The sequence below is a fragment of the Leptodactylus fuscus genome, chromosome 3 (genome assembly GCF_031893055.1).
Source record: "Leptodactylus fuscus isolate aLepFus1 chromosome 3, aLepFus1.hap2, whole genome shotgun sequence".
In the NCBI taxonomy this organism is placed as follows: Eukaryota; Metazoa; Chordata; class Amphibia; order Anura; family Leptodactylidae; genus Leptodactylus; species Leptodactylus fuscus.
Window position 1 is genome coordinate 230,772,973 of NC_134267.1, and position 13,840 is coordinate 230,786,812.

At 41.1% G+C, this 13,840-nt stretch overlaps 1 protein-coding gene across 1 annotated transcript in view; it reads right to left on the bottom strand.

The window, feature by feature from the left end:
• Positions 1 to 13,840, bottom strand: part of PKHD1 (PKHD1 ciliary IPT domain containing fibrocystin/polyductin) — a 395,316-nt gene that overhangs the window by 146,877 nt on the left and 234,599 nt on the right. The window contains exon 52 of the mRNA XM_075266923.1: positions 4,219 to 4,332. Coding sequence (XP_075123024.1) covers positions 4,219 to 4,332 — 114 coding nt within the window. The remainder of the gene's footprint in view (positions 1 to 4,218; positions 4,333 to 13,840) is intronic.

The window sequence follows — 13,840 nt, forward strand, 5'->3', positions numbered from 1 at the left end:
CGTAGTATTTTAAAGGGGCTCTATCTCTGGATTTTCGCTATTTTAGATAAACATATGCCTGAATAGCCTTTAAGAAGGCCATTCAAGTCCTGATAATCGTTTGTTAAAAGACCCCCCCGTTTTAATGAATTACCTTTTAAACGTATATATGTAAATGAGCCCTCCGTGCACCCATCACGTCATACTCTGTTCACGCCCTCCTCTGTGGTTCTTCTATGTAAGTCCCTCCTCCTGCTTTCAATTCACTGTCTCTTCCCTGCTTCTGGAAAAGGACCTGTGATGACATCACTACTGCTCTGTGATTGGCTTGTACCTGTGATGACATCACTACAAGGTCCTTTGTCGTCTTCTAAGTAGTGATCTATACAGAGCAGGGGCTGCAGCTTATTTTGTCTATCATAGATCTCTATGTGTACAGTAGATCTATGCTATGATAGACACAGGGAGATGCAGCCCTGCTCTGTATAGATCACTACTTAGAAGACGACAAAGGACCCTGTAGTGATGTCATCACAGGGACAAGCCAATCACAGAGCAGTAGTGACGTCATCACAGGTCCTTTTCCAGAAGCAGGCAAGAGGTGGTGAATTGAAAACAGGAGGAGGGACTTACATAGAGGAGGGCGTGAACAGAGTATGGCACGAGGGGTGAACGGGAACGCCCACGGTGCACGGAAGGGCTCATTTACATTTACGTTTAAAAGGTAATTTATTAAAACGGGGGGGGGGGAGGATTTAACAAACGATTATCAGGACTTGAATAGCTATTCTGACATATGTTTATCTAAAATAGCGAAAATACAGTGATAGAGCCCCTTTAACTCCTTTTTTTTATTCCCACCTTCCCAATTTTTCATTTTTTTTTTATTGCTTGTTTTTTTAATGTTGGCAGGACTTATGTTTTGTAGGACGAATTGTACTTCACCATGACACCATTTAATATTCCGTACGATATACTGGAAGGCAATAAAAAAATTCAGAATGGAGTGGAATTAGTAAAAAAAACCTGAATTTCTGCCATTTTGTTTCTATGGTATACACTGTACAGAAAAGATACCCAGTTATCTTGGGTCGCCATATTCTGCCACACATGACTTTTTTAAATGTATGTGTTCACATCACCTTTGGTGTAATGCCGGGTTCAGACGAGATCTTTTGGGCCTGAATCCGCGTCACAAACCGGCTCAAAAAACTACCAGCCATTGAAATCAATGGGAGCCGGTCATTTCCTTTTTCCGCAAGCGTATGGCAAGGTAAGAATGGTGTTCCTATATTTAGTCTTGGGGTATATCCTTGTCCTTATGGGGTAATGGACAGACTATAATGTTATGTGCTATGTTCTATACTGAGGTTTCTCTTATGCTATTTAGTCCTCCCCTTTCCTTCCCTGCCCATATCCTGACTATTATGTTGTGATTGTTCCCCATTTCTCCTTGCCACCATCATGGTATAGTTTGTTCCCCTTATTATATGTTGTCTTGTTATTGTGGTGTACTAATAAATAGAGATGAGCGAGTAGTACTCGATCGAGTAGGTATTCGATTGAATACTATGGTATTCGAAATACTCGTACTCGATCGAGTACCACTCGCTATTCGAATGTAAAAGTTTGATGCAGAACCAGCACTGATTGGCCGAATGCTATACAGTCGGCCAATCAACGCTGGTTGTTCTCCTACCTTTAGAAGTCTTCTCCGTGCAGCTTCCCCGCGGCGTCTTCCGGCTCTGAATTCACCCTGCTAGGCATCGGGCCTGGGCAGAGATGACTGCGCATGCCCGCTTGTAGTGCGGACATATGCAGTCGGTTCTGCCCAGGCCCGATGCCTGGTAGAGTGAATTCAGAGCCGGAAGACGCCGCGGGGACGCTGCACAGAGAAGATTTCTCGGAGGATCCAACCTGACCCTCACTCGTGAACTTGGTAAGTATAATTTGATCGAACGTTGCCTACCCCTGAAACGAGCATTTTCCCCCCATAGACTATAATAGGGTTCGATATTCGATTCGCGTAGTCGAATATTGAGGGGCTACTCGAAACGAATATCGAATCTCGAACATTTTACTGTTCACTCATCTGTACTAATAAAATGAGATTCTTTTATTTATTTCTCTTAGTGGTCACGGTATTTTTGTTTTTGTAACACTGCGCATGCGCAATCAATCTCAGCAACACGGGGAGCGCATGCATAGTACATACTAGCACACAATACAGAAAGGAGATAGGCAGGGACAGAAGAGTCAAGAAGGATGGAGGAGTCAAGGAGGATCACATGGTGCTCCGGAAACACCGCTAATGAGACTGTTATGGTACAGACATCATGTTGCAAAAATGCTTCACTTAACTAAAACAATTAGTCTTGCTATCTCAAAAAGTCTCGACAACCCCTTTAATGAGCTGTACTAAGGACAGATCAATATGTAATTCCCGTTAAAGGCCTTTAATTTGGCCTTCAGAGGGCACAAAAATCATTATACCATGGAGGTGAAAAATAATAACTGTATTTGGACCCAGGAACCTTACGGGGTAGGCAACATACTAGTATTAGAGAAGTGAACTGGTTCATAACAAATTGATTGATTATGAATTTCTCCAAAACTTTTGGGGCTTGCCACTCATGAACCTCATGAAACTTTTTTGTTATTTGTAACCCTCAGTCTAAAGGGTTAAACAGCCAAGATTAGCTCTGATCCCACATGACACCCACTCCAGATGATGAAGGCTGGGTTCCTGAGCTCGTACCATCCCCTGACTACAGTACGTAGGTCCACCATGAGCTTCTGGCTCTGTCCCCAGTGTTTGGAGGCAGCAAGATCAGCTGATTGGTGCCGATCTGGGTGTTAGACCTCCACTGATCAGATACTGAAGTCCTATCTTGGTGATAGGTTATCAGTAGAGATGGACAAACCTTTCAAGAAATATTCTTGAGGTTCGTCCCTTCGGTTTGTTTCGAGCACAAACCAAAAGTACCATTATTATACTCAGCCCCCAATGTCTGATAAGCAGATGCTCAGAAGAGGGCCGGAAACATAATAAATAGAGATGAGCGAACACTAAAATGTCAGAGGTTTGAAATCCGATTTGAACAGCCGCACACTGTTCGGCTGATCGAACGGATTTCGAACTCCATTATAGTCTATGGGGGGAAATGCTCATTTCAGGGGTACGCAAAATTCGATAACATTACACTTACCAAGTCCGGGCTGGATTCCCCTTGAAGTCTTCTCCCGGCGCAGCGCTCCCGCGGCGTCTTCCGGCTGGAATTCACTCTGCCTAGGCATCGGGGCCTAGGCAGAGCCTACTGCGCATGCCCGATGCCTAGGCAGAGTGAATTCCAGCCGGAGGACACCGCAGGGACGCTGCACGGAGAAGACTTCTAAAGGTAAAAGAAGAACCAGCGTTGATTGGCAGAATGTATAGCATTCTGCCAATCAACGCTGGTTCTGCATCGAACCTTAAACTTCGAACAGCTAGTAGTGTCCGATCGAGTACGAGTATTTCGAACACCGTAGTATTCAATCGAACACCTACTCGATCGAACACTACTCGCTCATCTCTAATAATAAACACTGATACTTACCGTCACCCACTTCGCCCGGTCTCCCTCACGGCCCACTTCGATCATCTTCCGACCCAGGAGCTTCATTTTACCCCTCTGCCTGTAGACGCCCCTCAAATCTCACATCTAAAACTGAGGATCCTTATGGTCGGGGCGCCGTAATCTCTCGACCCAACGACCCATGTCAATCAACCTAGGTCCGCCGTTCGGTCCATGTGATTAATCTAGCGGTGCGTACCTTTCCAAGGCTTATGTATGTCCCTTTAAGCAAACATGTGCAAGTGATATTATGCTCTTATTTGCATATCCGCTGTGTATGAAATCAAGCACCGGGGCAACGCAGAGCAGTTTAAAATAGAGTAAGTGCTTAAGGGCTATTTTCAGCCAATCTCCCATTTGCTTCCTAATGCAATAATTATGCAAATGACACAAGTACAGTCAGGCAACCACTAGATACAATATAAAAAAAATTAAATAAAACATGAGCATAGGTTTTCAAATATGCTTCATCCTGTCATAAAAAAAAGAAAAGCGAAGCCCATGCAGATAGTTTATAATATACTCGCGAGTCATCAGGCTAACGGTAATTTGGGCTTTGAGCGCTACCATATTGGCTTTGTCAAGCAGATTGTCTATTAGGAGTGAATTTTTTGTCTTCTATTACCAATGACTCCAGGGGACACGTGTAGACCATTGAGACGATCACAGTGGACCCCTGTCGACGTACGGAGTGAAATGCGTATTCTTTTCTCCTGTTCTAAAGGATCTTGAGACGTCCCTGAGGAAGAAGGAGAATATTGAGATGTTAATGTTTTTGAAATTCAAAAATATTCTTATTCATGTATTACCTGTTTTTGTTTTTTTTTACAGCGCCTACTTATTTTGTAGTGTTGCCGGAAGACCCTTACGACGGTACTATAAAATAGGGAGAAGGAAAAATATTTTCCAATTTTTTAAAAAATTTTTGCCCTGTGATTTACAAAAATAGCTAAAGCTAAATTTTATATCTACATGGTAGGCTTCATTCGGAGCCTTGGTCACAGGGTTATATTTTCAGATTAAATGAAGAACACCATGATGAAACGTGAGACAGATCATGTACTCCATCATTTTTGTACATTTTATAGGTCCTACAATGGGTAAATCCTAACCCACATCTACCTTTGACATGAGACCAGCTTCTATATTGGACTATATTGGAATCAATTCCTGGGGTTACCCTTTAACCCTCGTCTACAGTCACATTAAAAAAAATAAAATAAAATAAAAAAAGTACAGATGACCAAAGGGACATAGAGTAAAGAAATCCATAGGGTAAAGATATCGGTGGCTCACTGGTGGACAACTTTTCACCCAACCCCAAAATCAATTGGGTTGGAAGATAAGTGCATGGTCTTTAGCATTGTCACCTTCCAGTCCTTGGTTTGCAAGGCAAGGACAAGGACATCATGCTTGGAATTTTTTATGTTCTTCCCATGTTTAGTTGGTTTTCTCCATGCTACAAAAACATACTGATATAAGCTAATTGTCATCCTTTTTAATTGCCCCTAGTGTTTGATATGGGGTATTTAGATTGTGGCCCTAGTAGGTAAAGATAGTGTGAATGTTGACTGATTCGGTACAAGTCTATGGAATTTGTTTTTGCTGTAACCAATGGCAAAAAAAAAAAAATCTAAATTTTGCTAAGAACAATGTGAAAATTTTTGGTTAACTATTTTTTTTAATCACTAATTTCTCAGGAAGCCAACTAAACTAAGATTTTTTTTAATTTTTTTTAAATAATATATTGCAAAGAAAATCTATGGAAAATCATGAACTTTTTGAAAATCTATCACTAAACGTTGCCTTAAATTTTAACCCATTGATCCATTCAACTTCAAAATAAAGTCTCTCAAAATACATTACTACATCCCCAGAAAAACATAGGTGATAATGGGCTTAGAGGTCCAGGACATATTTCCACAAGGTACCATATATACTCGAGTATAAGCCAAATATAAGCCCCTCGGCTTATACTCGAGTCAGCAATTTTTTTATTTTTTTTTTAAGAAGGGGGGGGGGTCTATGACCAGCCGCAATATCAATGTATAGAATCTCCCATAAAATAGTGGGGAAAAAAAGAAGCTTTAAAAAAATTTTTTAAAAAGTTGTAAATCCCTCTTTTCCCTAGAATACATATAAAAGTAGAAAATTACTATGAAACACAAACACATTAGCTATCCTGTGTCTGACAGTGCCCGGTCTACTGAATATAGGGGATCTGCAGTGCTCCTGTTCCATCGGGAAGGGGTTAATAGGAGCACTGCAGATCCCCTATATTCAGCCAGGCTGAATTCCAAGTGGGGGGGGGGGGGGAAACAGTCCTCAAGCTCAGGGAAGGGGCAGACAGACAACCAAAACAACCCCTCCCCTTCCCCTTCCCCAGCACCTACTGCACCCAAAAACTACGACCATTTTAATTTTTGAAATTTTCCAGTAGCTGCTGCATTTCCCCCCCTCGGCTTATACTCGAGTCAATAAGTTTTCCCAGTTTTTTGTGGTAAAATTAGGGGGTTGGCTTATATTCGGGTCGGCTTATACTCGAGTATATACGGTATTATATGTCTATTTTAACTTGGCTATTGTTTAGATGGCTGCTATCGATTGATGGAGCTACATTTTTGGGGGGTGATTATGTTTTGTGTTTGGCTTTTTTGTCTGTCCCTCAAAATTTCAGCCTCTTAGGGATTTTATTTATTATTTTTTACATTATAACTGGTGCTGAAAGCAAGGGAAATCTACTATGTTGCAATGACAATTGTCACCGATAGGGTTGTGCTGGATTTACTTGGACCCACCAGCAGTACTGACGTCCCAGTGATCGCGTGTTTAGTCACATGACTACCAGGACCAATAGAGGCAATGGTGAAACAGATAAGTCAGAATCTGTAGCAAGAAGTATCTTCTCTCCAGGGTCATTAACAGCCTCTCACAGTTGGGAACCTGATTTCCAGTTGCCAATCGGTCGACCAGCCAGCTAATGCTTGCCCTATAAATATACTATGGTATGGACTTTAGGAAACTGGACCTCCCACTGTATATGTAAAACATGCACCACAACACCTTGCACCTGGCTGGGTGAAAGACCTGCAAAGCATTTTGTACAGCACTTTACTGAAGTGACCAGTGCAAGAATAATGAATGTCCCTACTTGGAGCCAGTGTCATTACATATATTCGGTATTGTCTACGTACCCTACCACATAATTTCTCTTACAGTACTATAGGGGTTTGTATGGCTGGGAAAACAGATAGTTCTGCAAATTGTTGGCCGTAGAAAAGTCGGCCCATGTGCGAAACTTCAGTGAAGGAGCCATGACGTAAGCTCCAAATAATGGCAGAAATGGGTGGAGATGAAAAGATGGACTGAAAAGATTAAGCCTGTGCCAGTGGGATCTTGCCTCAAGTACGCTTACTACCTAATATCCATCTGAATTACACAAAACAAGTATAAGTTACCTATCCTTTTTAACCCCTTACAACACTATATTACCTTCTCGGACCCATTTTTTGCCGATAGGGTCTTACTAAGTAAAGTTGACAAATACTTCTCTGCTTAGAGGATAAAACCAGAAGTCCACAAAAAAATGATCATGTGGATGTGCAAATGAAGGCCATTGGTCTACTGTTCACTAAAATGGTATAATGGTAGGTTCACATGGCGTAATTTGGAGTGGAATTTGAGGCAGTCTTCCATCACAGAAACCACGGACCAAGGCCACACTAGATGAGCCCTATTGTATATGAGACTAACCCATGGAAGAAAGTCAAGGTTTGGCTTTGGCTTTCTGCAACGAGTTCCACTGGGCTGGTTTTTGGAGAGGATTTTATGGAGGGACACTGCCACAAATTCCTGTCCAAATCATGCCATGGGAACACACCTTAAGAGGGAACTGTCCAAGATATACATTCTATACCCTAACAGTGACCTAAATTTTGACTTTCAATTTTACTTTACATAACGCAAAAAATTTTTGAAAACTTTTTACCATAGATTCAAAATTATTTTATAACTTGCAGTATTATAGTGATTTTACCACTATGCAGTGTCTACTGTAATTCTTTGTATACAGTACACAGTGACAGATAGTAGATGGGCAATGGCAAAATTTTTTAAGGTGTCTTTTTCATGGAGGTTCAAAGCACAAGGAGTGTTACGGAGAAGGGGAGTTAGTGGCTCCATACAGGCGCTCATCCCCAATCAGGGCACTAATTATAGGTAATATCAGTATATTTTTTGACATGTGGGAGGAAACCCACACAAACACGTGGAGAACATACAAACCCCTTGTCCTTGGTCAACAATGTTTTTCCATATCCATTGTACAATAGATATCAACAGTGCCCAATGGACTCTACAGACATTATAATGGGAGATATTTTGTTCTGTTGAGGTCTATTGTTTGGATACTGCGTGACGTGACACTATTCTGGGCGTAGATGGGTGTCATTGTGGCTTACCTTTGGCACATGACCTGTCTTGCACCAAAGATACCCTATATTTTTTGTTCTGTATTGTGCTCAACACTTATTGTAGGTGGAGTGGGGCCAATCCAGGACACCTCAACCCGGCAAATTTATTATAACTCACGCCAAAACACTGATTGGCATAGATTTAAATTTTGTAGCCTCTTAGCCTTCGAACCCCCTGATAATTTAGATGCACCTTGTACCAGTCATGAACTTTCGTAACAGCGGCATAGGAGTTTCCAAGAATTGGACAAACCTCATCATTCTATGCATACTAAGTTGTGCACAGGCACTCAAACCTAATTTGATAACTTTGGGGGAAGAAGCCATTTAAATTTTCGCCTTGGGTAGCAAAAAAGCCAAAAACTGGCCCAAAAACAGATTCCCTTTAATTACTGTATATAATTATTTAAAATATTATGAGAAAATAATACAACTGGCAAAAAAAAAAAATGATATCTATAATTTATACAAATATTTTATTATAATATCATATACAATATATATAAATATATTGGCCAATAAATCTCTATAATGATTCAGAAATATTTTCTCTTTTTAGAAACCATTGCGCTTCCATTATGTCATCACTTCAGGGCTCAAACCGCAGGACAAAAAATAAACATCTCGTACGGCAGGAAAAATGCAGGGTTGAAAAATGGCGTCTACTTAAATAAATGAATGTTGAAATCTGTACTTAAGCTCCTAACTTGTCAAATCTATATTAATACAGTAGCCTTCTGTCTACAATGGGAAAGAAAAACGAGAAGCGGTGGGGTGGGGGGGGGGTGGGGGTTGTCGGCGGTGGACTCTTTGTAATAATTTCCGAAGCAAATAAAAATGACTAATTATTGTTTCATGGAGTACATAAGAAGGATGGAGAGCAGATCATATATCTGGTATGGTTTATAATTCACTCAACTAATAACTTTGGGTGCGTTTCGCCAGCCCTGACAGTAAAAATGATTATGACTTCCTTAATCTCAATGATGTTAGTTTATAGTTTTATTAACATTACCATGTTCCAAACAGATATTGCGGCGGCTGAGAGAGAGAGAAGTAGGACAGTGTTCGCCCCGAGGGAATTTATTTAAAGTCCAGCACAAGACTTTCGCATTCCTTTGGTTAGGGATTAAATCAATTATACAACAGATGTGGAAATAAATATATTGGAAAATAAAAAATGAATTTTAACTAAAAATACAAAAAATCAAAAAATGTGATCTTTAAGGCGCGCAAAAATATTTTTAGCAAAAAGACTCGAAAAAAGAGTTAAATGTTTAAGCCGGTGTGAAAAACCTTGCAACGCTGTATCGAGACATCTCGAAGCTGTTACAGACGTCTAAATAAGGTGAAAAGAGACATTTTCTGTGCAATTTCAATATGGGAGAAGTAGATATGTTTCTTGTTAGGAAGAAAAACAAATTTGAGGTTTAGCATGGGAATGAAATTTGTCGAGTGTGAGGGGAATAAGGATCAGGTTGTATTCGGCAACATGCAGACATATTCTGTTCTTTGGCAAATGTAGCAGAAAAAAAATCTAGATGAAAATATCCCTTGGGTTAAATTATTTTTAAAAAATGACCTTTAAAAATATTTATGGGGTGAAAAAGTGGAAAATTGCCTTGCTAAGGCTTGTTGGTGACCTCACGTGATATTTTTTATGTCAGTTCAAGGTTATTAAAAAAAAGAGCAGGGTGTTGCGGGCCCAAAAAGTGGAATTGAGGCAAGGGCGTACACTTTTGAGGGATGCCCTTGTGGGAAAAAAATGGACTTACACTTACCTTCTGGTGCAGAGTATCTTCTAGATCCTGGCCCAGAGCAAAGTGTGTAGCATATCTATCAATTATAGTACTCATGAGACTGACGCTGGGTTCACACCTGCGTCTGGGGTCTCCGTACTATGGTTTCCGTCTTTTGCATGGCAGAAGACGGAAACCATAGATCGGGTCCGGCCGTGAGCGTTTTAGGCTCTCCGCCGCGAAACCGGATTTTTTTATCCGGACACAGAGTACTGCATGTCCGACTCTGTGTCCGGATTATAAAACCCGGTTTCGCGGCGGAGAGCGCAAAACGCTCACTGCCGCGCACGGCCGGACAGCTTTCTCACCCATTCAAATGAATGGGTGAGAAAGTCTCCTGCAGGCTTCCGTCTCCTGCATCTGTTTTATGCAGGAAACGGAAACCTGCAATAAGGACCGACGACGCAGATGTGAACGAGCCCTTAGAGATCTTTTGGACTCTCTTAGTCTCCAGGGAATAGATACAACTGAACCCTGCGTACCTCTCCTATGTTAAGCCACTATTGTAATGTATCCTTCTCTTTCACATTCCATATACAATTATATATCATCTACTGCCCGGCATACAGTAGGGAGCCCCATCATCCTGATGCAAGTTAATAGTGTCCATACTTACATTGGTGTACCTTTTTTTAAGGACAAAAATGTGTTAACTATGCTGAGTCAACCCACAAAAAGACACACTTTTTTAACATGCAAGTTTTGAGGTGTGTAAACACTAAGGCTGAGCTCACACGGGGTATTTTGGTCAGGATTTTGAGGCCATATCCACCTCAAAATTTTGACCAAAAAAAAACCGGCTCCCATTGAAATCAATGGGAGCCAGTGAGGTCTTTTTTCCAGGAGATGGAAAAAAGAACGAACATGCTCATTCTTCAGGCATTGCGAATCCGCTTGAAGACACTCCCTCCTCTTGACTAGGCCCATTCATTGGGCCTAATCCAGAGCGGAGTGCGTGGAGTGTGCAGTGCACTGGCATCCAGTCGTGACTACCCATTTTTTAGTCCGGAAACTGAGGCGGCCTCCGGGTCAGTTTCTGGACCAAAAAATCCCATGTGCACTCAGCCTAATGGACAACTCACTTCAGGGCTGTGCTGGTGGGCAAAAATTCTACTTGGCAAACAATGGGACATCTTTGGCATCTGGATTGATTGCAAAAATTAGGTTATTTATACTCCTTAAATTTATTTTTTTGGCCACTTGTTTGGAAATGCAGTAACAGTATCAGGTGGATGAAGACTTTGGTAATTGGTCAAAACTTATTCTATCAGTGGCTACATATCAAATGTCGTCCTCTCCTAATTCCATGAATGGAGCCTACTGGCTTAGAGATGATTTTTTTTTTTCAAAAATTCCACTTGGCAAAGCAATAGAACGTCTTTCGCATCTATATATTTTTGAAGTGCTTTGCGAATGGATGAAGAGTTATTTTTTGGACAATTGGTTGGCCAATTGTTTAGAAACACAGTATCAGTAGCGAGTGGTAACTGTGAAGGACTTTGGGAATTGGTCAAAAATTATTTTGTTCCCATTAAATATCTTCCCCTCCTGTTTCCGTGAATTTAGTCTAAAGATGAATTTTTATTTTTCAAAAATATTTCTGTCTTTGGTGTCCATGCAACCACCTGTGATGGACTATTCCATTTTTTAGTTACACCTGTGATCACTGTCATTTTTTCCATTAGTCCATTCATTGCGAGTTACACGTTCAACCATCTGAACATAATTAGGGAAATCAACGGATAAAATTGTTCTCCTGTCACTCGAAGCAAATCAGAACCATTTCATGTAGCTTGTGGCTTTTCATGTCAGCAGTCGTATGATTGAGATGAGAGACAGCATCCAGCCTGCTGGATCTGATGCTAAGTCATAGAGTCATATGTTTGCCGCGTTTCATTGGCGAGTTCAGCAACGAACGCGTACATGGAAGAAGAGCTACGAGGCTCAAGTATGGATTCACCAATAGGGATGTCAATTTCTATTAAAGTTGTTTACCAATGTACCTCATTATCTGGACCATCTAAGGATTTCTTTAGGGTGTGGTGGAACTTGGACAGATGGGTTGGAAGGAATATCCCCCAAGGGGCCTTAAACAACGGACAAGGACAGATGGGGGCTCGGAACACTCAGCCCTGAAAGATGAATTGTTTTGCTACCATTTAACACGTGTAAGTTTATAGAGTCTGCTCAACAATAAAATAATGGAGAGGGATCAGAATTATCAAGATCTAAAGAGAGAGAACAAAAATTAGTTTCAGCCGAGTAATATTTTATGGATGGACAAGAAATTTTGCAAAAATTTCCACAGGCCAAGACAGATATCAAAAACGGCAATACTTTTTTTGGGGGTAAACCCAGTACAATAAACTTAAGGTGGTTCTATTCTGACTTTACAGAGAGTTCCGAGGATGCAATTGCCTCATAACAGGTGCCAGACATAGCCCATGGATTATAATGCCATGTGGAATGACATCAGTGAGGGTAAGTTCACACGCGGTTTTTTGGTCCGGAACCTGAGACAGAGGCCGCCTCAGGTTCTGGACCATAAATGGGTAGGTGCGACTGAATGCCGATGCACTGCACCGGCATCCAGTCGCACACTCCGCTCCGGATTATGTCTAGTCAGGAGGAGGGAGTGTCTTCAGACCGAATCGCGAGGCGAATCGACCTGAAGAATAAGCATCTCACTTCTGAATGAGCATCTCGCTTCTGATTTCAATGGGAGCCGTCTTTTTGGTCAGGATTTTGAGATGGATACAGCCTCAAAATCCTGACCAAAAAAAACCTGTGTACATTTACCCTAACAAGACATGCGTCAATGGCATCCATACTATGGATCAAATCATGGGGTATTTATAGAGAAACCAGACTGGCCAAGAACTTGCACAGGACTCAATTATTATGAGGAACTACACTAATAACAAAGGTGTAGGGAATGGCACAAGGGTCATGGAAAGGGTGTTGAGGGACAAAGAAACACTAGGTACTTCTACTATTCATAGAAAATCCTAATACCATGAGGGGGATTCATTTGATTACACACCCACCCATTTCAGCAATATGAGAAACCTTGAGGCTAAAATAGTTACAACTGCTGAAACTCTAAGATAAGATAATCCTTTAATAATCACTTAATAGTTCCACCATGGGGGAACTCAGTAAGAGTGTTCTACACTATGTTTTATAGATAGGTTCCTAGGAGCCCTGACAGTGTTCTACACTATGTTTTATAGATAGGTTCCTAGGAGCCCTGAGAGTATTCTACACTATGTTTTATAGATAGGTTCCTAGGAGCCCTGAGAGTATTCTTCACTATGTTTTATAGATAGGTTCCTAGGAGCCCTGACAGTGTCATACACTATGTTTTATAGATAGGTTCCTAGGAGCCCTGACAGTGTTCTACACTATGTTTTATAGATAGGTTCCTAGGAGCCCTGACAGTATTCTACACTATGTTTTATAGATAGGTTCCTAGGAGCCCTGACAGTATTCTACACTATGTTTTATAGATAGGTTCCTAGGAGCCCTGACAGTATTCTACACTATGTTTTATAGATAGGTTCCTAGGAGCCCTGACAGTATACTACACTATGTTTTATAGATAGGTTCCTAGGAGCCCTGACAGTATTCTACACTATGTTTTATAGATAGGTTCCTAGGAGCCCTGACAGTGTTCTACACTATGTTTTATAGATAGGTTCCTAGGAGCCCTGAGAGTATTCTACACTATGTTTTATAGATAGGTTCCTAGAAGCCCTAAGAGTATTCTACACTATGTTTTATAGATAGGTTCCTAGGAGCCCTGAGAGTATTCTTCACTATGTTTTATAGATAGGTTCCTAGGAGCCCTGACAGTGTCATACACTATGTTTTATAGATAGGTTCCTAGGAGCCCTGACAGTGTTCTACACTATGTTTTATAGATAGGTTCCTAGGAGCGCTAAGAGTGTTCTACACTATGTTTTATAGATAGGTT